Source organism: Centruroides vittatus, unplaced genomic scaffold, assembly GCF_030686945.1.
Source record: "Centruroides vittatus isolate TY-2023 unplaced genomic scaffold, ASM3068694v2 contig_2031, whole genome shotgun sequence".
In the NCBI taxonomy this organism is placed as follows: Eukaryota; Metazoa; Arthropoda; class Arachnida; order Scorpiones; family Buthidae; genus Centruroides; species Centruroides vittatus.
The window spans coordinates 20,705-36,577 of NW_027121258.1; the positions used below are offsets into that span (position 1 = coordinate 20,705).

The 15,873-nt window shown below is 32.0% G+C and overlaps 1 protein-coding gene across 1 annotated transcript in view; it reads left to right on the forward strand.

The window, feature by feature from the left end:
* Window positions 1-6,995: 6,995 nt before the first annotated feature.
* The window catches only part of LOC136970574 (uncharacterized), a gene marked incomplete at its 3' end in the record, with an annotated part of 28,511 nt that continues 19,633 nt past the window's right edge, over window positions 6,996-15,873 (forward strand). Inside the window, exon 1 of the mRNA XM_067265023.1 lies at window positions 6,996-7,143. Within this exon, the coding sequence (XP_067121124.1) occupies window positions 7,080-7,143 (64 nt within the window). The remainder of the gene's footprint in view (window positions 7,144-15,873) is intronic.

Sequence of the window (15,873 nt, forward strand, 5' to 3'; positions counted from 1 at the left end):
CATGACATTATAAAACATAAATCCAGAAGCAACGTAATATTAATCAGGATGTGATGAAACATAGGAAGGAAGAAAAACCAAGGAAACAGAATTATTACGAATTTCATTACTTTCAAAATTTCATTTTATACAATATTGTTTCGTTTTCTACGTTATGTTTTAATTTATGCTTATATATATATAATCAAACACACACAAATGAGTCTAACTTAAGAAGTTCATTATACAAATATAAAATCCTATTGTATATCAAAAGCATTCGTTTTTAGCGGAAGTTTAATAATTGATAACTCTTAGCAATCTAGCCTTATCAAAATTTCTATTTATTAATGTTATAATTAATAATAGTATTTTATATTTAATTCTAATAAAATAAGAACAAATTGTAAATTTATTCCATAAACTATTCGCTAAAACTGTTGTATATTTTCACAACTCGTAATAAAATCGCATAAATTTTAGTTTATCCTAGAAGAAAATGGAAGAATGTAAGCTTTAGAATTTTTTGTTTTTCTTCATTTAAAGTAATGCATTTCAATTATTTCGGCTACATTAAAAATCTAAACGAATTATTATTATATATGTATAAGAGTAATTTAAATATTTTTAAAATTTTCAGTATCGCTCTGTTTTATTAATTACGGTTTATTGGTTACGTTTACGGTTTAATTTTTTTAATTGTAATTATTAGTCGTGTTATCTTTGATTTTATTGTTATACGTTTTTATTGTTACATCAATAATCTCTTCTAAAATTCGAACAACTGATATTATTGACACAAGTGTAATTAAAGATAAAGCACTATAGATTTATATAAGAATACATAAACAGTTTAATTTATTTATTTACATAATCAACGACTTACATTTTATATCAGAGCAAAGTTATATAAACAGTAATAATTATTATTATTCCTATTTGAATTTTTAATATTTTATCCTTAATAAATGCAACATATTACCGCGAACTGTTTATTTAGGTTTCACCTTTTAATCATATAAATATAATTTGCTATAATAGTATTTTGTGTGGTAAGTTGTAATTCATTCTTTCATAATCCTAAAGATTCTACAAGACTAAATTAAAAAGTATCAGAATGTATGTATAATTACAATGTTAATTTAAACACAGATAATTTATGAAATACCAAAATTAAAAGTCTAATAGATTTATATACATATCCCTTATCTGGTAGCTTTAATGACACATTAATGAATGCGTATCCTTGTATTTAAATTCAAATTTAATCTAGAAATATCAAATAAAATTGAACTATTTTTCAGCTATTTCTTTTGTATTGTAAAAAAAGTAATCTAATTACAACACGACAAATATGAATTATATGTATATGAACTTGATATATTATAAACTGTATAATAATATATGAAATTTGTATATATATTTACAATTTACATATATTGTTATAAAGTTATTCCACTTTCTTACTGTATAAACTTACATTAAAATATACGCTGTGATTACGTATTATTTTGAAATTATTTTAAAATATTCTTTGTAATTTTTATAATAAAATTATTATTCGATTATTAAAATTATCTTAAAACGAATTATAAAAAACTAAACGGAAATTTCGTCTTCTTACATTTAGCTTCACATCCTTCCGTGATTCATTGATGATTTCATTTAAAGTGTAGTTGTTCTAATATTACAATAATATTTGTTTAAATTATTACTCATTTTGAAATAAAAATATTATTTAATTCTGAATTAAGTTAAATAAAAAAATATATTTTTTTTCTGAATACAGATTTATACATCATATGTGATGTTACCAGTTAAGTAAATTAAATAGTAGGCCTACTAAGTTAATATAGCAAACAGTTTTTATGCTTAGCTTATTTATATGCTCTTAACTATATTCTTGCAATCAGTAAAAATTAATACTGAATTTATATGAAAGTATGTACAGGAGTTTGGATCCTTGACACTAAAACAAATTGAAACATTTTTTATTGTAATGTGTGCGACAAATCGTTTTCTGTATAAAACAACGGGTTCCAATTGTCTCAGCATATTGAAATGTCTTACATCAGCGCAACACAAAGTGTCAAAACGAGCCAAAACACAAATTGATCACAAGTCAATTCGGTTAATGTTACCTTAGGTGCCAAGATGGCGGCTCGTCTCTGATTCCAGCAAGGAAACAGTGGGACGCACGTTCTAACCTAACCTAACCTATTCTAATAAATTACCATAATTATTAGCAACCAAATTATTAGAATAGGTTAGGTTAGGTTAGGTTAGAACGTGCGTCCCACTGTTTCCTTGCTGGAGTCAGAGACGAGCCGCCATCTTGGCACCTAAGGTAACATTAACCGCCGAATCAAATGCCGGTCACGTCGTCGCCAAAAGAAAGAAACGAAAATGACAGCATTCGGAAACGTGAGTAAAAATAATAGTTAATATCGTTATGTGAGATATACTCGGTTAACACCGGTGGCTGTGTACTATGCCGGACCAAAGTCAAGGCATAGTAACCAAAACAGAAATTAAAGAAGTGTATCAGTGTGTGTGTCTGTATTCAGGAATTTTCTCACAATATGACATGTATTCAATATAGTGGTCTTCTGTAGTGTGCTGTATGTGTTTCTATATTGTTGTGTGAATCTATGGTGTAGTTGTTGTCTGTATGCTGTCATGTTTGTTTCGAGTTTTGTGATGGTGTAGTAAGTACGGATGATAAACTCGTTCATTTCTACTGTCCATTTCATCCGTTGGCGTGGTTTTCCAGCCTTTGTGGACTGTGGATACATATCCACAGAAACACTAAGGCTGGGTTGTTTCCTCACATCTGTTGAGGGCATTGCAGTAGCCATGCTTGGGCCGGTACTGCTTTCGCCACCAGTAACCAAGGGAAACTGTGACCGATTTTTCGAACGTGAGCCTCTGCCTAACCCACGAACGCGAACCTTGTTAACCTGGGCGACGTCCGAGCCGGTATCACACTTTGATCTAGTTATTACCATAATAAATATATCACCACAGAATGTGGGTGTGGTCACTCTTAGCTTCATTTCTCCCCATAGACCTTACTGGCATGGGTGTCCCTACCAGGAGCTTGTGCTCCAGCCTGCATTGCCCTATGGATCAGTAAAATTCCCACCACGACCAAGTGGTGACCACGGGAGAGATATCGTTATTATTATTATTATTATTAATAGTTTTATTTGCAAACTCGGGACGCGAGTAATTTTTACATATATATATATTTTAAAAATATATATACATAAAAAAAAATATATATATATATATATATATATGTATTTCTATGTATATATGTTTTTCTTTCGAATACTTAGTAGTAGTAGTATTTATTTTTACGTAGTCTGTAATATAGAATAAGTGCGCAACGCAAAAACATATTTTAGTTAGGCATCGGCGCTTTTCCGAGATTGTCACGTGATCGCGTCTCGCTTCCAACAGTCGCCGTCGAGAGCGTCAGTAGTCGCAACCGGAAACGCCGCCATCTTGGAATACCTAGGTGAAAATTAACCGTAAATTCTGTTTTGTAAGCACTATAAAGTGCAGTTAATCGAACATTAGGCATACTTTCATCCTTTTATTTGTTCGTTTACTTGATACGCGTTTCTTTTTACACGTTTCGGGCCTTATGTTGCCCCTCTGCAGTCAACTAATTCTTAAAAATGTACATAATTACTACATGACATTAAATAAGCATTAAAAGACAACCATAAGGGTACAATTCTAGGTCCGAATGACGCGGTTGGGACTTTAACAGAGCTGTAGAGCATATTAATAGGAACAAAAAAAGTCTAATAAACTATGGGTGTACGGGCGACCCTTCGCGAGATATAGCCCTCGAAAGATACGCCTACGTCAGTTCCGGCCTCGCTATCGCGATCGGGAGTCGCGTCGCTTGCCGTTAAAATTGCCTTTAAAAGACGTTTCCCCCTTTTTTTTACTTCGTTCAAGAACTACCGTGAATCGATCACTAGTTTAGCACATGGCGGCGTGTGGTGGCGCCCGTACAAGAGGTTAGTCGGGCCGCCATGTTCGCTGCCATAAGTAACATTTATTTTTCGTCTCCGGTCCAAAAATAGGGTACCGTTGAACTCGTCTCGGTCCCCTGAGTTCAAATATATAATCAAAGTCCTGAAATTCCATAGGGAGTAATCTATAGTACACCCAATAGGGCTTGCTGCCTGTTAAACGCGCGATAGGCTTAGCGGAGAAAGCGGCGTCAGTTCCGACGTCGATAGTCATTTTGGGGAGCCTATATCTCGCGAAGGGTCGCCCGTACACCCATAGTTTATTAGACTTTTTTTGTTCCTATTAATATGCTCTAAACTGCCCTGTCAAGGTCCCGACCCCCTCATAAACATCTAGAATTGTGCCCCTATCTCAGCATAAGGAAGCCTTCTACCGTTTAAATCACGATAATCCTCACGTAATTGTCCAACAGTTATGTTCGAGGGACAGGAGATCGACTTGAAATAACATACCTCTTGTACGCTTTTAAAACTGTTAACAACTTGTAAATTAATAAAATGATTTTTTATAAACGTCAAAAATACACATATGGTTTTCTTATGGTTTTTGAACAAAAGGCATGGACTCGTATAGCACCTTACATCTTCACTTTACACCTTACTTCACTTACATCGCACAGTCTCGTGTTAATTTACATATCCACGCTAAGTGAAATGACCAAACTATAACTAAATATTTTAAACATTGCATAGTATTAAAAATTCTTCAGTATTAAAAACTTTCCCAAATTATAACAGTCACCGTTTTTTAAAAATATTTATTTCCTCAGATCTTTCTCGTCTGGTTTTTTTATGACTAATTTAAATATATTTATGGTCACTTTTACATTGGTTTTTATTATTACAATTTTAATTTGTACTAGCTATATACGATGTTATTATTACATGTATTTCGTTTTTACAATACTTTTAATCAAAAAATATATATCTTTTTTACATCATTAGCATTGATAAAAACGTGGTTCACCCGTAAAAAACAATTAGAATCTTGTATATTTAAGGAATACAAGAAAATAGTTATCTACACTCATGTACTTGTAGGAAGTTTAAACTTCTGTGTAAAATAGTCTACACCAGTGGTTCTCAATCCGTGGTCCGCGGAACACGGGTGCTCTGCGAAGCCACTTCAAGTGTTCCGCGAAAAACAATGTGAAAGTTTAGTGTTCCCCGACTTCAAAAAGATTGAGAATCACTGGTCTATACTAACAAAAGCATAAGAATAAGATATAAATAAAGGTTATATTAACATGTATACAACTTATTTATTTATTTTTATTTTACAGATATATTTATAGTAGCGTTTAATACGAACTTACAACTTTCCCCTTAACAACCATTTTCGTTAAACATTACAAATATTAATAATGTATAATAATAAAAACAGTAAAAAGACTAATAACCACAATAAAAAGATATAGAAGGTATATTTACTAAGTAAAGATATCCAGTGAACCGAAATTAATAAAACAGAGCAATGCAAAATGTTATAAAAAAACTAAATTACTGATATGAAAATATTTATTATATAACTTATTTTTATTACAACGATTTATGAAATGTACAGTACAGTACAGACCATAAAAACAAATTCGTTAATATGGCACGTTGATTTTAATAAAGGTTGATTCTTGATATATATAATTATAATTATTCCTTATGTTTATTCGTATACGGCAACGCGACACATGGACGATCTGCCGAGGGATGCTGCCTCCCGAGAGATCTTTTACGGGAAAGTGGCCCGTATTTAGCTGTTACAACGTAAATAAAACCCGAAAAACTTTACGTGGTAGACCGTTGGACAGGACCGAACCAACGACGAACTACCAGGATTCAGTACTTTTATCCACTCGTCCACTAGTGGGAAAATATTTTTATGCAACTGAAATAATTGAAATGCATTATTTTAAATGAAGAAATGTCAGACAATGATAAATAAGTTTTAATCAGCAGTTTCATATAAAGAATAAGACTTTCTGTAAAAAATCTCGCAGACTAGTGGCCAACTTGATAACACCATTGAAGGCTGGCAGTTGTTTGTGGGTTCGAGTCACTACTGAGTAAATCACGTAAAGTTTTCCTTCACGTGTCCAACAACTAAATAGAGACTAGTTTCCTATAGAAAGTTTTTTGGGAGGCACATTTTCTTGACACATCTACCATGTGTTGCGTTGCCTTGTTCCATCAATTCAACTCAAAAAATAGTTACCAGAAACGAAAAAATAAAATTAAAGAATTAATGTGTTAAAAACAAAATTGGAACAATCTGGCCAAAAGTACTTTTTAAATATGAGAATGTTTGGAAAATAGTAACGAGAGGTAATGTGAATACAGAAGCTAATTTGTAGCATTAGCAAATGTTAAAATTTTCTAAAATGCGTAAATTATAAAAATAATTTGATTTTACATTCTGATTTCATACAGATTAAAATGTAATAAAAATACCGTATAAAGAAAAGTTCTAAAGCTTACATTCTTCCATTTTATCTAAGATAAACTAAAAAGTACACGATTTTGTTAGGTGTTGTTAAATATACAAAATTTTTAGCGAATAATTTACGGTATAACTCTGCAATTTGTTCTTATTTTATTCGAATTAAATATAAAATACTTTTATTTATTTTATTATTTTAACAAATAGTTAGAAATTTTGATAAAGATAGATAGAAAGGAGTTGTTAATATTAAACTTCCGCTAAAAAGTGAAGGCTTTTGATATACAATAGACTTTTATATTTGTATAATAAACTGCTTAAGTTAGAGAATTATTCATTATTCATACGTGTGTTTGATTATATCTAAACATTAATAAAAAAATTAAAATGTAGGCCTAGAATACGAAGCAATATAAGAAATAAACTTTTTAAAAATAATGAAATTCGTAATAATTTTGTTTCCTTGGTTTTTCTTCCTTCCTATGTTTTATTACATCCTGATTAATATTACGTGGCTTCTGGATTTATGTTTTATATCGTCATAAATATGATTGAAGAAGGATATCGCTAATGATTTTACCTTATTTTATTCATAATTTATTCGATAATTGAAGATGGTTCATATACGGTTTATGCATTTTTTTATTATTGGGATGTCCTTCGACCTCTCAAAATCTGGTGAGTTTTTAAAATATTTTTTATTTGGATACTAAAGAGAGCGAATTGATGACATTGAATTTGTGAAAAAATATACAACTTATTCTGCTATTTTCATATAAAAATTTGCATTTAATAGTATAAATTTCGTATGTAGAAATGTTCTTTAAAACTGTTCGTGTAAGAGGGCAGAGGTTAATTAGAAACAGGCCTTAAAAGCTTAGCGTGGGGCTAGGGGTTGACCAGGCCTTTTTTCTTGTTTTTGTTTTAAAGATATGAAATACGTAAAGAACGATTTTACCCGTTTGAGTTTAGTTTTATTCGATTAAGGTAAAGCATCACATGAACGAGCTGTCGAAGGGAAAACGCCTCCAAGTGGTGTTTTACGGGAACCTGGTCCCTATTTAGGCGTTACTGACGTGAAGAAAACTCGGAAAACTCCATGTGGCCCGCCCGTTGGTCAGGTGCGAACCAGTATTCAGTGGTTTTATCCATTCGGCCACGGGTAGGCGCTGTATTAATTCGGCCACTGGTGGACATGTTAAATTTAGTAATAGGTCCTCTGAATAGGGGATGGTAGGGCGGGATGATGACGTTAAGGTTTGAAAAGTCATAAGATGTAAACCACTTTAATGAGAACAATAATTGTTTTATTCTCAGCAACTACAACATTTGGTAATATATAATACAAAATTTAATTTTTGAAAAACTTTTTAAAAACAAGAAAATTTAATATTTTAAAATTATATGTAAATGCCCCATCTTGCCCCACCCACGGGGTAAGATGGGGATATTATTTTTATATACAAAAAGGACAAATTAAAATGGTTAATCTGGTGTTTTCTTCAATATTGGCACAAGAGCGTGTGTCCATTTATCACAACGGCTACATTTATTATTATTTTTCGAATAAATAAATACGATGCAATAAGTTGCCATCAGTCCGTATACAATCGAAAGTTGTGCGGGAAGCAACCGACAAAACCTTGACAAATAGACAAGATGAATATTCGTCAAGAATGTGCTGTTATGATTGCGTTGTTGTTACTGTTATTATTTTTATTTTATTTATATATTTTTATTTCATTTATTTATTATTATTTATTATTATTATTTTCTTTTGTATATCCTTAGTCTTTGTGACTTTTATTATAGAAGAAAGGAAATTGTTGCCCTAATTGTATTAGTAAATTGTCGCCTAAATATTCTCCAGTGTTTACTAATGGTAGTCGTTGATGTCAGTATGTGCCAGATTAAGCAAAATGTAACAAATTGGTTTAAACGTAGCTTTTGACCGACAATGCTACTTCTGAACTATATAAAATTTTAAGAAAAAAGTTACTTTGGTCGTGAAAAATAATAAAATGAATAAATAATTATATTGTTAGATCTGGCAACTTCTGAAGATAATTTACCGCATGCTCACGATGGATTGCTTCGTAAGCCCTAAAAAAGTTTGTTCCTTAACAGATATAAAAATACCATAAGGCCGTTTCTGTAACTATTCCTATAGATATCCAGTGTAGCAAACATTTACGGATACGGTTACGTTACGGAGTTTATAACTCAGCTCTTACGCAATTTACTGATTTTAAGGAATGGAAAAATATATGAAGTGGAAAATACAGTTAAGTACATTTTAACATTTGGCACAGAAACGAATAATAATAGCACTTTTCTCAGTGGGAAAATATCAAATTTTAAGTTTCCCCCATGTTTTATTTTATTTATGATTCCATCTCATAATCTTATAGTATTAATTGTTTTTATATAATAATTCATTTTTAAGCGATACGTCTATTTATAAATTGATTTTCACTTTTAACTAATAATTTCGAACAAAGCTTTTAAAATTTATAATTATGAACAGATAACACAAGTATTCGCTTGTGCCAGTAAATATAAGTGGCGTATGAATCGACCAAAATAGCTGCCGCAAAGGGTATAGCGTGCTTGACAACGTACGAGAGTTGCTTGTGTGTTGTCTTTTTAATAACTTTTCTCTCTGTAGTCAAAACGTTTTATTCGACATTAGTCCTAGTTGATTTCGTAGTTGTTTAAGTCACGATAATTACACTTTGTGACATTTTAGAATATGTGGCTGATCGAAAAAGATGTCTTACAGAAGGAGAGGAAATACTAAAACTAATAACTTCACATCTATCCGGCTCTTTCTCAGCAAACAATTCACTTCAGTTTCACCACAGCTAATTTTGCTGAGCTTAAAATTCTTTTATACAAATATTTTCACTCTATCTAATATAGGCCATCGTCAGGTTTAATATTGTGAAATCTGGAAGTTACACCCCTACATTTCTAAATTATTTCACTCCTGATGTACAACTGCTTAATCAACAAAATTCCATAACCAAAAAAATGTTGACCCTTAACTGGCAACTATCGTCCCCTATCTGTCAATAAGACATTATTCCCTCGCAGCCGGTAGATCAACCTGCACGATAATTTACAGTTAGCGTCCGAGCTCGTCGTTTGTTTTGAATCCCGGGAACACCTATGGCCCTAATCGCAATCAGTTGTCGATCACGTGACCGGTTTTCTCATCAAAAACCTATAAAAGACGCTTCCTTCCCCCCTAAAGGGCTCTCCGATCGTCTCTCGAGTACGACGTGCACTGCGCCATCGACCGGACCCAAAAAGTTTCTAAAGTTTTAAGTGCAAGTGTCCAGACTCCGACTTTACTCACTGGACTCCGTCTATTACGGAATTTATAGAGGTATGAACAAATATTTGTAAACTCTCTCTTTCCGGACCCCCTTTTGTATATGAGGGTAGAAGTGTAGTTTTGTTCGTTTCGATTTTAATAAATCTTGTTTTGTTATAAAATGGTCTCTTTCTTGACTGTCGGCTTCGCCTTATCGTTGACCCCATCCTTCCTCCTCCTCCACTCGCGTAAACGCGCCGTCAACGTAACAGCCATCCTTGACAAGTGAGTCGCCGGAAAGGGAGGTACGACTTCCTCTTACCTCCCCGGGATCTCACAATATTATAAATGTTCCAAAGTGGAACGTACCGTTTTCGAATATTTTACATATTTAAAATTCAAAAAAATAATTTAACTTGAAAATAAATTGAAAGAAGTGTGTATATTAAATGAAACATGTAAAACAAAGCTAAGTAGAAAGAAATGATTTAAGGGTTTTTGGGTGCCATTCTTTTTTCTATTATATATTTCCACGCTGTTGGAAGCGCATTAGCATCCATAGCATTTAGGCAACGGTTTTTCATTTTACTTTTATAAATTTCCACCTTTTCCATCTCCAACGCAATGGATGGAGAGTGCACCGTTTAAATGACTTTAGCCTCTTTCCATTTTACAATCGCTCCTTCAGTCTGTGCCGTAATTGCTAATAGTATTATGTCCTTTGTCAAAACTGTATGTGTGTTCTCGCAGACGTACCGCCAGGTTTCTTCTAGTAACACCCACATAATCTTTTTCGATTCCTAACTGTTGATTTTCAAATGGAATGTTATATACCCCAGCTTTACCTTCCTTTTTTACGCTGTCTTTATCGTTCCGTAGCAAGCTACAGATATTAGGTGCTCTTTTATAGATCATTCTCGATTTTTATAAGAAAAAGAGCATTTGATACAACGTTGACAACGACACAACACAATATTATCAATTATAGCACAGACTGAAGGAACGATTTTAAAATGGGAAGAGGCTAAAGTCATTTAAACGGTGCACTCTCCATCCATTGCGTTGGAAATGGAAAAGGTGGAAATTTATAAAAGTAAAATTTTAAAACCGTCGCCTAAATGCTATGGATGCTAATGCGCTTCCAACAGTGTGGAAATATATAATAGAAAAAAGAATGGCACTTAAAAACCTTTAAATCATTTCTTTCTACTTAGCTTTGTTTTCTATGTTTTATTTATTTATTTATTTATTTAATATACACACTTCTTTCAATTTATTTTAAAGTTAAATTATTTTTTTGAATTTTAAATATGTAAAATATTCGAAAACGGTACGTTCCATTTTGGAACATTTATAATATTAAACCTGACGATGGCCTATATTAGACAGGGTGAACACTTTCTATTCTAACAAACTACTTTATACCCATAGCAGCCGTATTTATGTAGTTGGCGCTAATACCGCTAGGTGTCAGATCTATCGTTGGCACAAGCAAGGTCTGTATAAGAAGGTCAGGACACGCTCCCGTGATTCTATGCGGCAGCGGCCGTGTCGGGGCATATCGATAGAGATCATCATACGTGGTCCCTGCGCGAGTCGATTATTATTACGTATATACGTACTCAGAGCATTAAACAATGGGTTATTCTGTGGCACTAATTGTAAAAGTAAGTCTACCGACCTTCGATTGTTTAGATTTCCTGCAGATAAGCAGAGGAAAGCGAAATTGGTGCAGAACTGCAGACGAGATAAGTGGCAGCCAACTGAACATTCTAAACTATGTGAGAGTAGTGTATATTATGTATTTTTCTATAGGTACTGTCTTTGAGATGTACACTCAAACCTGTTTTTGTGCGGTGGATAGGGACCGCATAAAAGAAAACGCATAAAAAAATCGCACAAAACTTCACGAGTAGCTATAAAAAATAGTTTTCGCAACACAATTAAAAAGTATTTTTTATGCAGTGGATAGGGACCGCATAAAAAAAGTCTCGCGTAGAAAATAACTCAAAACCGTACGAAATAACTAGGAATTGCTTTTTTAACTCCTTGGGCCTTTTTCTGCAATTCCTAATGGGGAAAAAATCCTCTAAGAATTTTATTTTTTATATTAATTAATTATTTCCACTTAAATACCAATCTAACATTAAAAAGTTAAAAATAATCGTTAAAAATGATTTTATTTGATAAATATAGCTGCAGAAAGTGTTATTTTATTTAACAAGGCGTGAAATTTCACACCCGCAGTCTAAAGCTGGAGGGGAGCTAACTTACCGCATCTGTTCAAATATAACATAATATTTATGATTTTTATGCTATTAAAATGAGAGGGGACCGAAAAAGACGCATGAGAAAAAAATTTTACTGAATAAAAAATGAAAAAACCTGCTGATGTCATAGAAAACATCCAATAGAGTTTTAAAAAATTTTACAGAAGTCAATTATGTTCCAATTTGATTGAAATTTTCATATACCGCACAAAAACAGGTTTGAGTGTATACGTGAACTCACATTAAATTATTTGTTGTTCAGCTTCATTTCGAAGAATCTCAGTTAGAACTGTTCATCTCAACTTTTCTGTCAGTGAGATTACATATTTTTGCCAGAGATATGAACAGTACTTTGAATGTAGAAAAACTGTATGGAAGCAAAAACTCATTTATGCGTACTTCTGCTGACTTCCGAAAATGGTATTTTATTATATTTGTATCTTGTGTGTTTACAGAGAAAGAAGTTATGTCTCAGATAAGCTCCGTTAAAATTATCATCAAATTGTGTTTAATATTATCTTTTTTGATGAAATTTTATATAATTAGGAAAATATGACGTTTAAGCCTTTGTAAAGCCAAAAATGTTCTTTAATTAAACGTTAGTCCAGTATTTATTTTTTAATTTCATTAATATTGTATTGGTAAATGCTTTAAAATAAAATTTTGGATAACTTATGTTATTGCATTACTTTACCAAGCGCTTATATACGTAATTGCATCAGTTTTAGCACCTATTTAATTAGTTTCATTCACAACAGCGAGTGATGTGGATGATTGTTTCTTTTAAACTATTTGATCGAAAAGTTACATAAAATTGGGGATGCATAATCATCCGAAATTATTATTATAATTTTGACTGGAAATCACTGGATTTATGCAATTTTAGTTTAATTAATGTCGTATAAAGCTGACTGCTCGTACAAGTTAGCTTAAAACATGCGACTCAAAATACCCCAAAATCGCGGCTCAAGAAGTAGGTCACGCGTGTCCTGACCTTTTTATACAGACAAGCGAATTGTACCGTTTAAACAAAGGGTGTTAAACTCAAATTCCGTCCTTAAGTGCCAGTTTTTTGTCTCGAGTATGACAGTGGGCCAGATGTTTTGAACTTTTGTAGCCAAAAATTTTCAAAAATAGCCCAAAAGTAGCCAACTCAAACAATTCCTTTTTTAATAACCCGTGATTTGACAATAAAATAATAAAAAAAAACATTATTTGTACTTTTTAGCAATAACTTTAATTACAGAACAAACATTTTCAGTCAATTTACAGGCCTGAAGCAGGTCTGTAAACTAAACGAAAAATGAGGATCGCAAGACTTAAAATACAAGCATAAACTCTAATTTACTTTTAATATGTCAAAAACACTTATTTTATATGCAAAATAGTGCGAATTATGCAATAAATGATCTCGCCAATACGGACTTTAATTTTAAATTCAAAAGATGAAATATAGAAAACATAATGTAAACAAAAATTAAACACAAAAATATATTAAATAAAATAAATATCTCTAAGTAATAAGAATAAATAAAAATAAAAACAACAACGACAACAACAATAGCAATAATGATAATAATAATAAACATGTCATATTGTTAGGAAATTCCCGAATACAGACACACACACTGACACACTTATTTAATCTTTGTCTTGTTTAACTGTTAAACTGACACAAATCCAGTTACTTCCATTGGCGCTATTTGCCGGAGCGGCGTAATTTAGAACTAATGCTCGCTCCGGAGCTAGACTCTTGTATTCTTTATATTAATATGTGGATGACATCATAAGTTCTAACGTTATTTCCGAAAAATGCTTTTCATTCAAAGAAAACATACGACTCAAAAACGATAAAACGTTTCATAGTGGAGCAGAATTAATATATAGGGGGAAGTGGGGCAGTATGAGGACGTTAAGATTTGAAAAGTCATAAGATGGCAACCACTTTGATAAAAACAATATTTTTTTTATTCTCACCAACTACAACATTTGGTAATGTATAATACAAAATTAAATTTTTGAAAAACGTTTTTAAAAAGAAGAAAATTTAATATTTTAAAATTATATGTAAATGCACCATCTTGCCTCATCCATGGGGTAAGATGAGGATATTATTTTTATATACAAGGACAAACTGTCGTTTTCTTAAATATTGGCACAAGAACAGTATACCCATTTATTACAACGGCTACATTTATTATTATTTTCTGAATAAATAAATATAAAAGTATGAACTTACTCGTATTTACTTTACCAGACGATACTGTCACTTCGCGCATGCTCAGTTTCGCTATTTTGTAAGCAGACGATATTTTCTTTCGTGGAAAAAAAATTTTATTTCGATCGTTATCTCGCATTTTATTTCTTGTTAAGAAAGTATTTAAATTTAAAAAATGTTTTCATAAATAAAATAAAACGTAAAAACAAATAATAAAGTAATACTGTATATACTGTATAAATTTATTACAGTTAGATATGATTTAGCCTAAAAGTGGAATATTTCATTTTCCATTAAAAAATCATTTTTAAAATTATTATTTTATATATTCGAAAAGGTGATATAGAATTATCAATGACAGCGAATTTAAAACTAGTTCACTGCACTATTTTGCAGTGCCTCTAGCCAGCAGCAGAATTCATGGCCAACCTTGGGCAAGATGGGATACTCCATCTTCCTCCAACGTGCACTTTTTTTTCATACTGACTGCAAACACGGGTCAACTTTATTTCAAAACCAAACAATTTCGGTCTTAAAAGTTACTTCGAATACCATAATATCTTTATCTAAAAGGTAATGTAAAAGTTTACAATAATACTTATTTCATAGAAACTTTTTAGCGGGCGTAAATTTAGATGAAGTATTGCCGAAACGTGGAAAACTGTCTTACTTCCAAACAAAGAGAGCCATTCGGACGTTCTCTCGTCCCGTCGTCCCTTTTGAGGTTGACATTTAACTCCTCAAATAACAGCTAGATAAAAGCGCGTTAACCACGAATAAACGGACGTCCCCGTCTTACTCCATGGCACCACCTTTCCCTACATATAAAAAAATTTACAACTCAATTGTTTTATTCTATCAAAACTTTAAAAACAAAAACAAAAAACGTTAATATTGAGAGTGGGTACAATGTTTGGAAAACGTTTTCGCAACAAAAAACATATATTTTTTAGTAAACTAAAAATTTATATCAGTAAAATGGATGTAAGCAACTTTATCTTTCAAACCAACGTTCTGTTTCCATTTTATCGTTATTTTAGATATTTATTGCTATAGAAAAATTCTCCCACAAGCTCCATGAATCATGTTCTTTTTTACATTAAACAAAACGGGATCTTCTTCGGCATTCGGAAACTGCAGAAATTATTATGTCAACTTGAGTGAAATGAACGTTTTCTTTTTGCCAAAGCAACATATGTTTTTATGGTAGTCCTCTTTCTTGCCATTCAATGTATACATCAACAGCATGTTTCACCATAGAATATTGTTATCACATCAATTAACTTGACGAGCTTTTGTTTTGAACGCTTGTGCTTTCAAATCATGGCGATCAATGGTAGATTGTCCTGCTAAAAGTTTCCCCTTAATGTTAGGCCACAATGTGAAGGTTATAAAAAGGTCGGGTCGACCATAATTCCTTATATATGTCACTGAATCTTGAGCGTAAAGTGTTACAACTGTGAAAACTATATAAATATTTTGTTTCCACATCTAAGAACTCGGTGTTTTAATTTCTGAATAGAATAGATTTGTATAAATTTAAATAAATTCTTGTAGGTTGGATGATATTTTATAATCTATATATCATCCAACCTACAAGA